Raw genomic sequence first — 15,331 nt, forward strand, 5'->3', positions numbered from 1 at the left:
TACTTGAATATTAAAATGTCACATATTTGAATTTAACTTAAGTTATTAAAATTTCTTTTAACTTTTAGACCAAACCAGTAGATGGAGTACATTCAAAAGCCAAAGATCTAAATATAATAAGGCTCCAAAGTGAAATTTCTAAAAGTTAAAAGAAAATTAACACTTTTGGGTTGAAAAGTTAACTATTTGGCTTGAAGAAAACCAATGCTAAACGCACCCTAAAAGCATATGGATGAAAGTTTGTAAAGATCAAAAAAAGTACAGGGACTTGGGGGCATAATTAACCCTTTATCTGAACTGTATCAAAGTAACAAGAAATTGGTGGCTTTGAAGCGATTGACAAAACCATTTATTGCCACGTATGCGGATTAGCATCTTTTACAGACCATTTTTTATAGTCTAATATTTATTCTCATGCATATGCAATATTATAGTGAGCCAAACGTTATTCTAAACCAACTTCAAAAAGGAGACCTTTAAATTAGTTGACAGAAATAATGGTCCCATAAAGCTCCTCTTCATCAATAATTGAAGACTTCGTTAAAAGATTTTAGCATTCAAGAGATCTGGCCAACCACCTGCCAAATTTTTCAAAAACCCTTTTTGAAATTCTTCACTCTTGACTCAAATTACATGCAAAACGATTCCTTCATGTAGAAAAAAGAACAATATAAATATATATAACAAAACGTGCTCCACAATGTTTGCCAATACGTATTCTTACATCTATATATATATTATACGTATAGCAATAGTCAAACAACTTTGCCTAATCTTTCAAAATAGAGAAAAAAAAAACCATTTTTACATGTATATAAGCACGGATTGTCTCAGACTCGAGTAACATCAACTTAGCCTAATCCTTGAGAGATAGAAAGAGAGAAATCCATGGCCGGGAAAGCCAATACAATGCCGGTTATCAGTAAGCTGTATTGTTCTTCATCTCAGGTGGTGCTTGCAGTTAGGAGGAGGCCGCATGTGGTGAACGGAGGCGGGTTCGTGGTGATGGATTGTAGCCAGATGGTTGTTTTCAGGGTCGACGGTTGTGGGGTTCTGGGTACTAAAGGGGAGCTGGTCTTGAGAGATGGAAATGGGGATGCTTTGCTTCTCATACGTCGAAAGGTAAAAATTGTATATTTTTTGTTAACTTTAAAACATGGATTTGAAGTTCCTTTGTATACCATCAAATTATGATAAATTCTTCAAGGCATGATCTATAGTGTGTGTGCATGCATATGAATGAATCAGTTTAAATGAATGAGCCTTGAATTTCCTCGAGTGTTTTGTATAAAAACAACTTGCATTTGCATGTTAGATGGAAAGATAAAAAGGAACATGATATGCAAAAGGATAAAGCAGGATAACATGGAATAGAAAACTGGTCATCATGATTATAACTGTGTCCTAAAGTAGTCTCCAATAGGGATGGCAAATTGGTTCAAGTAACTTTGTACAATAGAGAAGCTGGTGGGATGAGATTTATCCATGTATTAAAACTATTAAGTACCGCTAGGGGAGAAATCAGAAAACTTTTTAATGGCTGAAATTAAATTATAATTTTTATGATAATAAAAATGTAATTTCATTATTTTAATAGTTTACGTTTTTATATTTTTAAAAAAGTAAATTAAATTTTTATATTTTTAGAAGGGCAAAGTATAATTTTAACTTTACTAATTTAAAATTTTAAAATTTTAGGTGTCTAGTACATGCCAGCCCTCTATTTACACGGTGTGCATTGCGATTATATTAACAAACTAAAATCATATTTTGTCTCTCATTAAGTCCCCAGGTGATGATTCTTTCTAGGCTAATTGTGCCCGAAGTCCCTGTATCTTCTTTCTTTTTGATACATTATAACTTGCGGGAAGGAATTTTATGAGCAGGGTTGAAAGTGGCAACATAGAGCTTGATTTAGGTTGTTGGCTAATCCCTCTACTTTTAGTTTGAAGAATTGGTTCCCTTTACTTGTGTAATTTTAAAATCAAAGTCCAATTGATAACATTGTTAATTTTCGTTAAATTTGAATATGTAACATTATAATATTAGAAAAAGGTTTAATTTAAAAATTAAAATCCAATTGATTTGAAAAGAAGTCAATTAACAGTGTTATCAATAGGAATTTGATTTTTAACTTAAAACAAATAGAGAGATTGAATTCCTAGAATTAAAAACAGGGGAATAAGCTTGAAAAGTATAGAGACTGGGGACAGAATTGAACTTTTATTTTCAAATTTTTTAGCACTATGATGCATAGTGATTTTTTATAACCGAGTAGACATGGGATATATACCCACAAGCATAGGCAGGCAGGCAGATAAGCACAAACTGTATTGCTATGGGCTAAATTAGAGCCTAATTGTTGTTGATTCCTATATTCCAGGGAGGGATGGTTGAGGCACTAAGCATACATAAAAAATGGAAAGGCTACAGTTTCGACTACGAAGGATCACAAAAGTTGGTTTTCACTTTAAAGGAGCCGGCCCGTTCATGCCTAGCCAATAACAATGCCATCAGAATCTCCACTGAACCAAAAAGCAGCAGCAAGCAGTGTTAGTATGAAATCAATGGTTATTTCCCTGACAGAAAATGCAGCATCATTGATTCCACAGGCAACGTTGTCGCTCAGGTAGTATACTTCATTTAATATAACATGGTATCAAGTTTAGTTTTGTTCTAAATCATAAGTTTACGTACAGGTTGGAGTAAAGAAGGAAGTAGAGGAGTTGATGGCAAGTAAAGATGTTTATCAAGTAGTGGTAAGACCTGGGATTGATCAAGCTTTTGTTTTTGGAGTCATTGCTGTTCTTGATTACATTTACGGTGAATCTACCAGGTGCTGATTGAGGAATTTCTGTAAACCCCCAAACTAGAAGTTAATTTTGTTTGTTTGGGTTCCATTTGGATGACTAGATTTGGAATGAATTAAGCTGCAAATTCGTCTTTATTTTAGGATCTGTAATCCTTAGCATGTATATAAAACAATAACTTTAGAATAATATTAAAGATTTGTGGCTATCTTTTCTGTTTGTTTTTCTCCGCTTATATTAGTAGAGCCTAGGAATGCACCAACAATAAATTTAATGAAGAATCCTATGCTATTCGCTTATTCCCCAACAAACTTGACAAAGAAGTAATAAAAATGAAGAACTAGATGAATGTTGATGATGTAGGGTTGGATGGTAAATGGCTTCATCTTTGAACGGAAACAATTCTGTCTCTCTTTACATTCCAAATTTAATCAAAAAAAAAAAAAAATTGGGATTCCATCAAATTTTGAAAATGTAAAGGAGTGAAAGCTAAACTTTCTGATGGAAAAAGAAGCTTCCTTTTAGAACATAAGACAGATGTTTATGAAATTCTCACAGAAAGCAAATAGCAAATGAATACCCTTGATTCCTTCCATCAATCAAACGCAAACTTCCTTTTTTTTCTCAAACAAGAAAACCCAAAGAAGAATATCTCCTCAACAAAATCAATGGAGTTCATGAACAAGGTAATCAGATCGGCGAAATTTACAAGGATAATTGATTTATAACAAGGCAAAACACAATTACTATACGATTCAAGAACAGGGAACTCTGGTAGAGAACACAAATTACAGAAAAATACTATGCTAGCTTTTTGGGACAAAAAAGCGGGGGCAGCGTTAAGCGCAGGCGCAAACGTTCTCCGCCACCACGGTCTCGTCATCGGCGGACCTGAAAACCAAGTACCCAACAGCCAGTCCCAAAACAATAGCCAAGAAAATGCCTCCGTTGAAAGTCATGATGGCCAACATCAGGAGATACCCTATAGCCGAATTGATCCCGAAGAGCAAGGCCGTCGCGAATTTAGCGGAGCGGCGGTATTTGGGGAGGAGAGGAACGGAAGCGCCGGCAGAGGAAGGCGGGGATGGGTTGGAGGAAGCAAGAGATCTGAAACGGAGGCGTCGATCTTCCATGTACTGGTAAAAGGAAGAGAAGAGAAAACAAGCGAGCAAAGTGAGGAGGTAACTCAGCCATGAATCAGTCTTCCAGAAATCGATGAGCAGAGTCACGTCCTTTCCCCAGTACAAGGTCATGTGCATCATCTTCTTCGATTGAATGAACCCTCAAACACACACACAAAAAGGAAAAATGGAAAGCAGTTTTTTTAATTGTCGGGTTAAGACAGAAAATCTTAAAAAAGAATTTGACAGATTGCTTTGGTTTTATCAGGAAATCCCAATTTTGGGAACCAATCCAGTTCTGGGATTTGGAGTATGGACTTACGATTATGCCCTTAATAGGATGTGCTTGGCCTTGGGGAAATGGAATAACTGTTGAAAAGAATGGAGCTGCAAGTGGCCCTGAGACCGATTCAATTCTCATCTAACAAATGCAAGAGACAATTGATTGAAATTTATAATTAGATTAAAATTGGAATCCAACATCTAAAGATATGCATAGCATTTGGAATAAAGAGAGTGCAACTTACGTAACTCTTTAAAACCAATGCCACGCTATACAAGTACACGAGGCGAAGCAAAAGTTATCCCCTACTGACTGAACTTTGTTGTTAGGTTTAGCATTAAAAGTCAATGAAGATACTTTCCCAGTCATAAATTTGTCAACCTAAACCTATAGGTAAAACACCATTGGATGTGCTCACCCCAACAATGAAAAATGTCAAGTTGTGATCCCTAGTGTCTTGATTGGGCACAGATCCTTGGGTTTTTTCAGGACAACACAATGAGAGGCCAAAATCTAGAAATCCCATTGTACAAAACAAATTACTATCTCTAGGAATTATGTACAAAGAAGGTTAGTTATATCACACACCAAACACTAATGAGATACCCAAACTAGCAAGGGTATTGAATTAGATCCTCCCCAACATCCTAACATTGTAATTTTCACACAAGTGAAGCATTTAACATCAAATCACCCAATGAGTTGCCCTATGCAAACATTGTCCTAACCAGGATTGATGGGTTAATCCCAAATATCACACCTAATGCCACCAACAAAGAAACAAGTTTATTTGCAACAATATAAAGCCAGACCATTTCGTAAAAGTTTTATCAAAAAACCCAAGGAAGCTAAAGTCAAAGAGGTGGTTGGTCACATGCAGTATGTATTGATGCAGGAACTCCTAACATACCTCCAAATGTAACATCAATGAAGTATAAAAGTTCGTTACTCCAATGAATTGCATCATCTTGAATCTTCCATAAAAAGTTAGAAAAATTAGTGTAAATGTAGCACTAGCTACAACATGCCCATTTGACATTTTTTCCTATTCTAGGAATTGTCATTTGTCAATGTGATGGTCGTGAAACTAACTAAAAATTCGACTAAGGCAAGCGCACCTATCGAACAGTAGTATAGTTATGGTCAGACCGGGAATATCGTATCCATGAGGACTAAAAGTACTAGTAATTACTATCTTTTTATTATCTAACCTAAGAATTAAATAATGCTTTTAAACTAAAACTAATTATCTAATTAACTAAGATTACGACAGAGATTAAAGTTAGAAAATACTTTTTAGAAGACCGATGAAGAAGACAATACCCAAGGAAAAATCCACCTAGACTTCACTTATTACTTCTGAATTAGACGATTTATTCACTTGACTTAATCCGTAGAAATCCCTAGTTTATTTTATTATCTTTCTCGAGACTAAAAACAACTGACTCTAGGTTGATTAATCGAAATCTCTTTCTAATTAAAACCTCTATTGTCACATTAACTCGATCTATGGATTCCCTTATTAGATTTGACTCTAATTCGGTAGATTTATGTCGTCCTATCTCTAGGATTGCATGCAGCTCCACTCAATTATGAATGATCTACTCCTAAACAGAGACTTTTGCTCCACTGAATAAGGACATCAAAAACCTGAATTAATATCCTAGAATATTAAAGTAAGAATTAGACTCACAATTAAGAATAAAAACAAGTATTTATCATATAATTCAAATAGTAATAAGATCCGTCCTAGGTTTCATCTCCCTTAGGTATTTAGGGAGTTTAGTTCATAATAATGGAAAACATCTCAAGATTGGAAAAATAACAAAACATAAAAAACCCAAAGAACTTCTAAGGAAATTGAATGGAGATCTTCAGTCTTGAAGTAGATCTTGCTTCTGAGCTGATTCCGATGGCTATCCTTGAGTATTTTCTACCTTCTACTCTACGTGCCCCTTTTTTAATCCTCTTCTAGGGTGTTTATATAGACTTTAGAATGCTTTAAAACCCTCAAAATTAGCCTTTTTCGAGTAGAATTAGAGTTGGACTCGATAGGGACACGGCCATGTGCCACGCTCGTGTGAAGGTCCTCAGGCCGTGTGCAATTCTGACTTGGTTTTTAGTCAAAACAGCCATGACACACGGGCGTGTGGCCTGCCCGTGTGATGTGAAAATGCCTAGGTCATGTGAAACACTGAATTAGGTCCAATTTGTCTGTTTTTGTCCTGTTTCATGCTCTTTTTGCTATCCTAAGCTCTTCTGAATATAAAACATAAAATTAAAGGATTAGGAGCATCAAATTCAATAAATCTTATGCTAAATCATCCAAAAATATACCAAGCATTGGATAAAAATATGTATATATTATGGTTTATCAAATATCCCCACACTTAAGCATTTGCTTGTCCTCAAGCAAAATCCTTAACTCTCAATTAAAATAAATTCTTTTCAACTTATAATTCTCATCAATACTGTATCGAAGTAAACCACAAGTAATTATATATTAATAATTCGATTAAAAGAACATCAAAGTTTCAAACAATCCAAGTTGAGCATTTTAATCATAAAATCATAGGTATCCCCCTTTATCTAAGTAATCACCTCTAATTCCAAATTGTCAAGAGTTGGCATCCTCACTAAAGATTCACTCAAATCACTCGAAGTGTTTAAAGTTCAATACTTAAGAACTCAATAGTAAAAAATGAAAAGCTATTACCATAAGCTTGTATGAAAATCAAATCTCCACCACTACAAATGAGATGATACACGAATCAAAAGGTCTTTAACAGGGTTGTAATGGGGCTTGGGTTAAAGGTGTCGATAAAGGCTGAAAAGGGGGGGGTTAGAATCGAGATTAGTTTAATAAATTACCAGACTTAGAAAAATAAAGCTAATTACTGAATTACAACCAAGTGCGAAAACCATTCGGAACTAAGGAAGTGAGCTTTTTCTCACTATAATAACGTTAACTTATCCAAGCTCTTTATAATATGAAAATAAATATACTTTTTTTAATAAGAACAAGTATGGAAAGTATATAATAATGAATAATTCAGCAACTAAAATGAACGAAAATAGTTAAGTAACTAATCAAATCAACTCTCGATAAAAATGGAGTCAATAAAAAGGAAAATTCTTAACGGATCAAAAAAGGTTAATTGCGGGTTAGCATTAAGGGGAAGATCAAGAAACAATGATTAATGCTCAAAGGGATTCACTAGGGGTCAATTATGTGGGTAGGCTTTTTATGGGGTAAATGGGTTAAAACCTAAGTGCTTTTATCATCTCAGTATATCAACTCAAAGGTGTGGTCTTGACATGTATAATAAATGCAAGTTCTAGAATAGCAAATCAATGTTGACACACTCATAAAAAAATCAGTGACCAAGAAAGATATATGCTCTAAAAGGCTCAAAATCTCATGAAAATTATGGGTATTTGATGTCAATCTTGTATACTCAAAACTTCAAGATAATACCTCAATTTAGGGAAACAAACTAGCAATTTTAATTCTTAAAAGTCAACTTATCATACTTGATTCTCTAATGCCTTTAAAGTTTGAACAATCAATGCACAATTCCCTATGATTAAATTCAAAACATATTAATAAAAATTATAAATCAATCAGGATTCACTTTAATAATAGTATGAGGAAATTATTTGAGAACGAGATAAAAATTCAGGGATTTTCTAATAAACATATAAATAACCTCTCCACACTTAAGATGTACATTGTCCTCAATGTACAAAGATAGATAATAATAATATGAGCATAATATCAAAAGAGAGGGAGAGAAGCGAAACTGCCATGAATTTTTTGATGAAATCCTTGTTATATTGAAAGCTAGAGTTGCAGATAAGGCTAATGAAAGGCATGATTCTAAGATACGAATAAGAAAATAAACACAATTATGGAAGCGAATTAAGGGATTACTTGATAATAACCATAAAGATAAACATAATTCAAAATATAAAACATATGTCTTAAGAAAATAAATAAATAAAATAAAAATAAAAATAAATGAAATAAATGGACTCAAAAGTCCTTATCAAAAGATGGATCCTGAGGTGGTGGTGGTGGAGGTGAGATGTGGAAATGCTGGCAAATCTGTTGCAGAGTCGCCTCGATGTTGTTGAACCTCGCAAAACACTATTGCTCGAAATGAGTGAGTCACTCGGATATATCAGTCAAAGTGGTAGCAAGAGGTTAATAACTCGGTAGTAGTGGTGGTGGTTGTGGGTCCACGTGAGGGGGAGGGACTTGCGGTGGCGGCTAGTTGGGAAAATTTAGAGAAGAAGACAAAAAATAAAATTTTAGGTTTTTTTGGGGGTAAATGGGACACGGTAGTGTGAAGCCTGTGTTGGGCCACAGAGCCGTGTCATACACCCGTGTGGCTCAGGCTTAGCCCGTGTTTATCGTGAAAATTAAATGCTCATTCATCACACGGCCTGTGACATGCCAGTGTTGTCCTGCCGCGTGGTTCACACGGCCGTGTGCTATGTCCTTCGCTTCTCCCACACCCGTGTGGCATCCCACACACCCATGTGTCAGAACACACGGCCCTGTGGTTCACCCGTGTATCTCTCTGACCTGTTTAAAATTTGAAAATTTAGCTCCAGTTTTCACACGGCCTAGAACACGCCCATATGTCCAGGCCGTGTGGTCCACACGACTGTGAGAGCTCGAGTTTATGGTCATGTGTATGTCAATACTTGAGAATTTTTAGCCCTGTTTCCACACGGCCAAGGACACGCCCGTGTGTCCAAGCCGTGTGGGTCACTATACCTTTAAAAAAACACAGAAAATAGATAAAATAAACGGGTTAGTGGTGTTAGTGTTCAGATTGCCTCTCGAGAAGCGCTTATTTATAGTCTAAGCTCGACTTACCTCATATTTGTACGGTCACGGTGGTTCGAGGAGTTGAAACTCCTCATTCCTACTATTAATCTTATCAAAATAAGGTTTTAGACGATTACTATTTACCTTAAAAGTGCCGAATTTGGAATGAGTTACCTTGACTGTACCGTATAGGATAACGTTAAGTACTGAAAAAGGGATTGCTCCATTAGGATCAGCAGTGGCAATACGAGGGTCTGCTTCATCTAACAATACTTTCTCTCCAACCTTAAGTTGATTCGATTCACCTTTGAGTTCATCATGACACTGCTTTGGTTCATTATGTATCCCCAGTTTCTCTTTAACTGTTGTTCACCATTTATCTAGTTCATCGATTTGTAATGTTTGTTCATCATGGATGATCCCATTGTTGGTAATAGATCGTGGCTCGTTTATGCTTTTTCGAAGTGTTCCCTGTAAAGAAGGTTGAACCACATGATTAGTCTCATTAACATGTTTTATAGAATCATCTTCATGACTTGATGTCTTGACCAAATCACGAGCTTGGAGCGTGATCGTATCTTCTCCTACATAGAGTGTGAGTTCACCTGTACCAATATCAATGATAGTTCTAACAGTTGCTAAAAAGGGGCGTCCTAAAATTAAAGGGACATAACTATCCTCTTCCATGTCTAGAACAACAAAGTCAATTGGGAATATAAATTTATCAATTTTTACGAGCACATTTTCAACAACAACCCTAGGAAATCTAATGGTTTTATCTGCTAATCGAATGCTCATCTTAGTTTGTTTGGGTTACCAAGACCTATTTATGTAAACATTTTATAGGGCATAAAATTAATGCTTGCCGCTAAATCAGCGAAAGCATTGTTAACATTCAAACTATAATTAAGTAAGGAATCGTAAAACTCCCTGGATCTTTCAACTTGTTGGGTAGCTTATTCTATAAAATGGATGAGCAAACTACATTTAATTCCACATGTGACACATCATCCAACTTTCGTTTATTAGCCAAGAGCTCCTTTAAAACTGTGTTTGGCATCTGCGAAAGAGCCTCAATAAATGGTAAGTTAATATGTAATTTTTTTAATAATTTAAGGAATTTACCAAATTTTTCATCCGTGTGGTCTTTCCTTGTTGCATTGGGGTATGGCACACGAGGTTTATACTCTTTGCTTACATCAGCCTTATTGTTATCTACCAAATTGTCTTACCTCGATTTCGATTCATCTTCAACTAACATTTCATCATTGTGCACAATAATGGCATGAAGTTGCTCCATTGGGTTAGTTTTAGTGTTACTTGATAGGCCACCTTGTGGTCGTTCAGAGATCAACTTAGCAAGCTGTCCTATTTGAGTTTCGAGCCCTTGAATCGATGCTTGCTGATTTTTAAGCGCTGTTTCAGTATTCTGAAAACAAGTTTCTGACACCGAGATGAATTTTGTAAGCATCTCTTCAAGGTTCGTTTCTTCTCTTGTTGGTAAGGTGGTTGTTGAAAACCTGGAGGATGTTGTGGCCTTTGATTTCCTTGACCACCCCATGAGAAATTGGGATGGTTCCTCTAACCTGCATTATAAGTGTTACTATACGGGTTATTTTGAGTTCTAGAATTATTACCCATATAGTGGACTTGTTCCTCCTCGGTGCTAGGGTTTAAGGATGGATAATCTGTATTGTGCATTCCTACCCCATTTGAATCACACCTCATCACTGGATATACCTGAGTAGAACCATACAAACCATCATTCTTTTTATTTAAAAGTTCTACCTGGTTAGATAGTATAGTGACTACGTCAAGGTTGAAAACACCAGCTGCTTTTGTCGGCTTTCATCTCATGACATGCCACTGATAATTATTCAGTTACATCTCTTCTATGAAATAATAAGCCTATTCAGTTGTTTTATTATTGATAGTTCCACCAGCAGCTGCGTCAATCATTTGTCTAGTCGAGGGATTCAAACCGTTGTGGAAAGTTTGAACTTGTAGCCAAAGAGGCAACCCATGGTGAGGGCACCTTCTCAATAAGTCTCTGTATTGCTCCCATGCGTCATAAAGAGTTTCTAAATCCATCTGCACAAAAGAAGAGATATCATTCCTTAGTTTAGCCATTTTAGCCGGCGGAAAATATTTAAGTAAAATTTTTTTAGTCATTTGTTCCCAAGTGGTGATTGACCCTTGTGGTAACGAGTTCAACCACTATTTAGCCTTATTCCTTAATGAAAAGGGAAACAACCGAAGGTGAATGGCATCGTCAGAAACACCATTAATCTTAAAGGTGTCGCAGAATTCCAGGAAATTTGCTAAATGAGTGTTTGGATCCTCATTCTACAAACCTTCAAACTGAACAAATTGTTGTATCATTTGAATCGTGTTAGGTTTCAGTTCAAAATTATTTGCAGCAACAGCAGGTCTGACTATACTAGATTTAGTTCCTGTTAAAGTAGGTTTAGCATAATCATACATAGTGCGAGGAGCGGGATTCTGATCTACTGGATTTGCAGCAACCACAGGAGGTAGCGGATTATTCTGATTTTCGACCATCTCCTCGGTAGTAGTGTGAATATCGCCCTCTCGCTCTTCCTCTATGTATTGTAGGTTTCGACTTATTTCTCTTCGGTTTCTACGAGCTGTGCTCTCGATCTCACTATCAAAAAGCAAAGGTCCTGACGGGTTTCTTCTAGTCATAAACTATAAAAACCTGCCAGAAGTAGCTAAAAGAAAATTTAGTAATTAAAACAAAAAAAATAAATTGTAATAAAAAAATGGCTAAAGTAATAAAAATTAAACGTTCTTAATATCTTAATCACTAGCAACGGTGCCAAAAACTTGATGGTTGTGAAACTAAATAAAAGTTCGACTAAGGCAAGCGCACCTATCGAACAGTAGTATAGTTATGGTGAGGCTGGAAATATCATATCCACAAGGACTAAAAGTACTAGTAATTACTATCTTTTTATTATCTAACCTAAGAATTAAAGAATGTTTTTAAACTAAAACTAATTATCTAATTAACTAAGATTACGACATAGATTAAAGTTGGAAAACACTTTTTAGAAGATCGATGAAAAAGATAATACCCAAGGAAGAATCCACCTAGACTTCACTTATTACTTCTGAATTAGACGATTTGTTCACTTGAATTAATCCGTAAAAATCCCTAGTTTATTTTATTATCTCTCTAGAGACTAAAAACAACTGACTCTAGGTTGATTAATCGAAATCTCTTTCTAATTAAAACCTCTATTGTTGCATTAACTCGATCTATGGATTCCCTTATTAGATTTGACTCTAATCCGGCAGATTTATGTCGTCCTATCTCTAGAATTGCATGCAACTCCACTCAATTATGAATGACCTACTCCTAAACAGGGACTTTTTCTCCACTGAATAAGCACATCAAAAGCCTGAATTAATATCCTGGAATATTAAAGCAAGAATTAGACTCACAATTAAGAATAAGAACAAGTATTTATCATATAATTCAAATAGTAATAAGATCTATTCTAGGTTTGATCTCACTTAGATATTTAGGGAGTTTAGTTCATAATAATAGAAAACATCTCAAGATTGAAAAAATAACAAAACATAAAGAACCCAAAGAACTTCTAAGGAAATTGAATGGAGATCTTCAGTCTTGAAGTAAATCCTGCTTCTGAGCTGATTCTGATGACTATCCTTGAGTATTTTCTGCCTTCTACTCTGCGTGCCCCCTTTTTAATCCTCTTCTAGGGTGTTTATATAGACTTCAGAATGCTTCAGAACCCTCAAAATCAGCCTTTTCCGAGTAGAATTAGACTTGGATTTTACAGGGACACGACCGTGTGCCACGCCCGTGTGAAGGTCCTCAGGCCGTGTGCAATTCTAAATTGGTTTTTAGTCGACACGGCCATGACACACGGGCGTGTGGTTTACTCGTGTGAAAATGCCTAGGCCGTGTGGAAAACTGAATTAGGCCCAATTTGTCCCTTTTTGGCCCCGTTTCATGCTCTTTTTGCTATCCTAAGCTCTCCTGAGTATAAAACATGAAATTAAAGGATTAGGAGCATCAAATTCACTAAATCTTATGCTAAATCATCCAAAAATATGCCAAGCATGGGATAAAAATGTGTATATATTATGGTTTATCACAATGGTCTTGGAACAATCACTCTAGGAATGAAAAAAACTGATAACAAGAAAAGAAAGATTGTTCTTTCAGTATTTCCTCATCATTTTAATCTCATATAGGTTTTGTATAATGTAGAGGGTTCTTTGATGGAGAGAAGAGACATTGCAAACAAGTGAATGTGATGTATCGAAAGAAGGCAGAGAGGATGACTAAAGCAAATCCAGTAACACTGAGCGCTTCGATAAATGGTGGTTGGTAAAGTGGAGAAAAGAACATGTGGCTGACGATAAGGCTAAACAAAGAAAATAGGTTAAGAGAATTTTAGAGAGAGCTTTGAGAGTTAGAATGCCAAAGTGCCAAAAGTTCTTTCACTAGTTTTGAAAGGCTCCTATTTATAGTGTTTCAAGAATAAGACTTACAAAGCTAGCAATTAACGAGAATAATAACCCATATTTTTTAGTAACAAACGCATTAATAGTTTATTATTATATTATTATTATGAAAGGATTTTGTTGTTGATGCTAATAATAAGTAGTGAACAAAATTTCACTATGTTTTGAGAAGAAAGGAGAAACACTCAATATTACAAGAAGAGGTTAAGAGGAAAACCTCTGAACTACCTCTATATTTGATCCATCAAACTAAGCTCTCCGAAACATCCCAAAAAGTGAAGATAACCCAAGAGCCTTATCATATTCCAGGGTAACTTCAACTTCTTTTACTTTGGTGAAGTGGTACCATATGAAACATCTTTCGTGGAACATCTCTTAAAAAATAAGATGATGTGTGACACCTCACACTAGACCTGGTCATCAAATGCGAATATGAGACGTCACATTACGTTACCGAAGCAACTTTGACTAACTCGACCCAATATTACAAAGTTTAACACGTAATTATCATACAATTCAAATCAATCGACGTTCATAATCTTTCAAATAAACATATTATAGATGTCTACCAACTTTATTTAATAAGTCTTAGAATTGTTCGAGATAAAAAACAGAGACAAAACCTGATTTCAAACTGAAATTTCAACAGAGTGTCTCAAGATAGGGCATTCATTTCTCAAGACCTATTGATTTTTATTCTTGCTTCGATGTTGGAATATCTCAAGGCATTTAAGCTTATATCTTGAGACTTGATCACTTATGTCTCGGGACCTATCTCGAGACATAGTTCCCTTACTTTAGACTCTAACTTCGATGCATCAAGATAAAATAGTTATTATCTCGATACCTAAAACAAAGCAAAATTATCTTAAGTTCGATGTTTACTTGTCTCGAGACAAATGATTGTTGGGAAATATGCCCATATTGTAGTAAACATGTAATTGTTTTCTATGTATTTGAACGATGAATATATAAAGTTAATTTCACATTTCACTATTATGTCTTTTGTGTTTTTATCGTTCATGTTTTACATGCATATGAAATTGTAACAAGAAAATATTAGCTCATTAATTGTCTAAGTTCAAATTGATGATAAGTGGCACTGTAACAACGTTTACATTGCAAGAAAGACAATTTACTTTAGTAGATAATCTAAGCGAGTCCATAATCTCGTAAAAGAACCAAAGTGAGCATTTGATTCAAATATTTAGAAGGATTATTATGTCATTTACAATTCCAATTTGGGAGATGACTAGTCTTGGCTATTGGAGTAGTTGACTCTACGGGTAGAAGCATAAATTATTCATTGAAAGGATGATACATTGGATTGGACCCAAGATGAATTAATTCTGAATCCTTTTGTGAATTAATTTACTTGTGATGTTCATGGTGTGATATACCCAAATTTTGATTTAGTCACTGACCATACGTATGTAACTCATGTGCTTTGATATGAGTAGAGGTTTATGCTCTAAAGATGATCAAGCCTATAGTCAGTATGTTGGGTACATGACTTGTGTATGACATGACTTTATTAGTAGCAATGGAATTCATAGCTCGATTAAAGATTTAACAATACCCTCTTATTGTTATTGTATGGATTGATAAATATGAATGTGGTCACAGGTTGCTTATTCTTGAACAAACAATTTATCATAGTTATTTGTTGACAGTGATCATATTAATCATTAAGAAAATACAATAGTGACAATGACATAAAACAAGATTGTATTGAGTGAATTGATTTAACTTAGAG

General features: G+C 35.2%; 2 protein-coding genes and 1 non-coding gene across 3 annotated transcripts; 2 read left to right on the forward strand and 1 right to left on the reverse strand.

Annotated features, from left to right (window-relative positions):
• The first annotated feature begins 703 nt into the window (after positions 1 to 703).
• LOC107951079 (protein LURP-one-related 6) lies at positions 704 to 3,018 on the forward strand. Its single transcript, XM_041115305.1, has 3 exons — positions 704 to 1,122; positions 2,384 to 2,629; positions 2,700 to 3,018. The coding sequence occupies exons 1-2, from the start codon at positions 889 to 891 to the stop codon at positions 2,555 to 2,557; spliced, it is 408 nt and encodes a 135-aa protein (XP_040971239.1). The 5' UTR covers positions 704 to 888; the 3' UTR covers positions 2,558 to 2,629; positions 2,700 to 3,018.
• A 387-nt stretch (positions 3,019 to 3,405) lies between these two features.
• Positions 3,406 to 4,570, reverse strand: LOC107951080 (copper transporter 5). Its single transcript, XM_016885990.2, has 2 exons — positions 4,459 to 4,570; positions 3,406 to 4,352 (listed from the first exon to the last, which is right to left on the reverse strand). The coding sequence occupies exon 2, from the start codon at positions 4,070 to 4,072 to the stop codon at positions 3,650 to 3,652; it is 423 nt and encodes a 140-aa protein (XP_016741479.1). The 5' UTR covers positions 4,073 to 4,352; positions 4,459 to 4,570; the 3' UTR covers positions 3,406 to 3,649.
• Positions 4,571 to 11,071: 6,501 nt separating this feature from the next.
• On the forward strand, positions 11,072 to 11,178 carry LOC121230981 (small nucleolar RNA R71). The gene has a single exon (XR_005929051.1). It is a non-coding gene; the product is annotated as a small nucleolar RNA R71 (small nucleolar RNA).
• The last annotated feature ends 4,153 nt before the right edge of the window (positions 11,179 to 15,331 follow it).

This window comes from Gossypium hirsutum, chromosome A06 (assembly GCF_007990345.1).
Source record: "Gossypium hirsutum isolate 1008001.06 chromosome A06, Gossypium_hirsutum_v2.1, whole genome shotgun sequence".
NCBI classification, from domain to species: Eukaryota; Viridiplantae; Streptophyta; class Magnoliopsida; order Malvales; family Malvaceae; genus Gossypium; species Gossypium hirsutum.

Excerpts from the sequence above, each read along its gene's own strand:
- LOC107951079 (XM_041115305.1), top strand. The coding sequence starts at position 889 with ATGGCCGGGAAAGCCAATACAATGCCGGTTATCAGTAAGCTGTATTGT. Across the intron at positions 1,123-2,383 it reads TGCTTCTCATACGTCGAAAG|GGAGGGATGGTTGAGGCACT; the intron begins GTAAAAATTGTA and ends CCTATATTCCAG.
- LOC107951080 (XM_016885990.2), bottom strand. The coding sequence starts at position 4,072 with ATGATGCACATGACCTTGTACTGGGGAAAGGACGTGACTCTGCTCATC.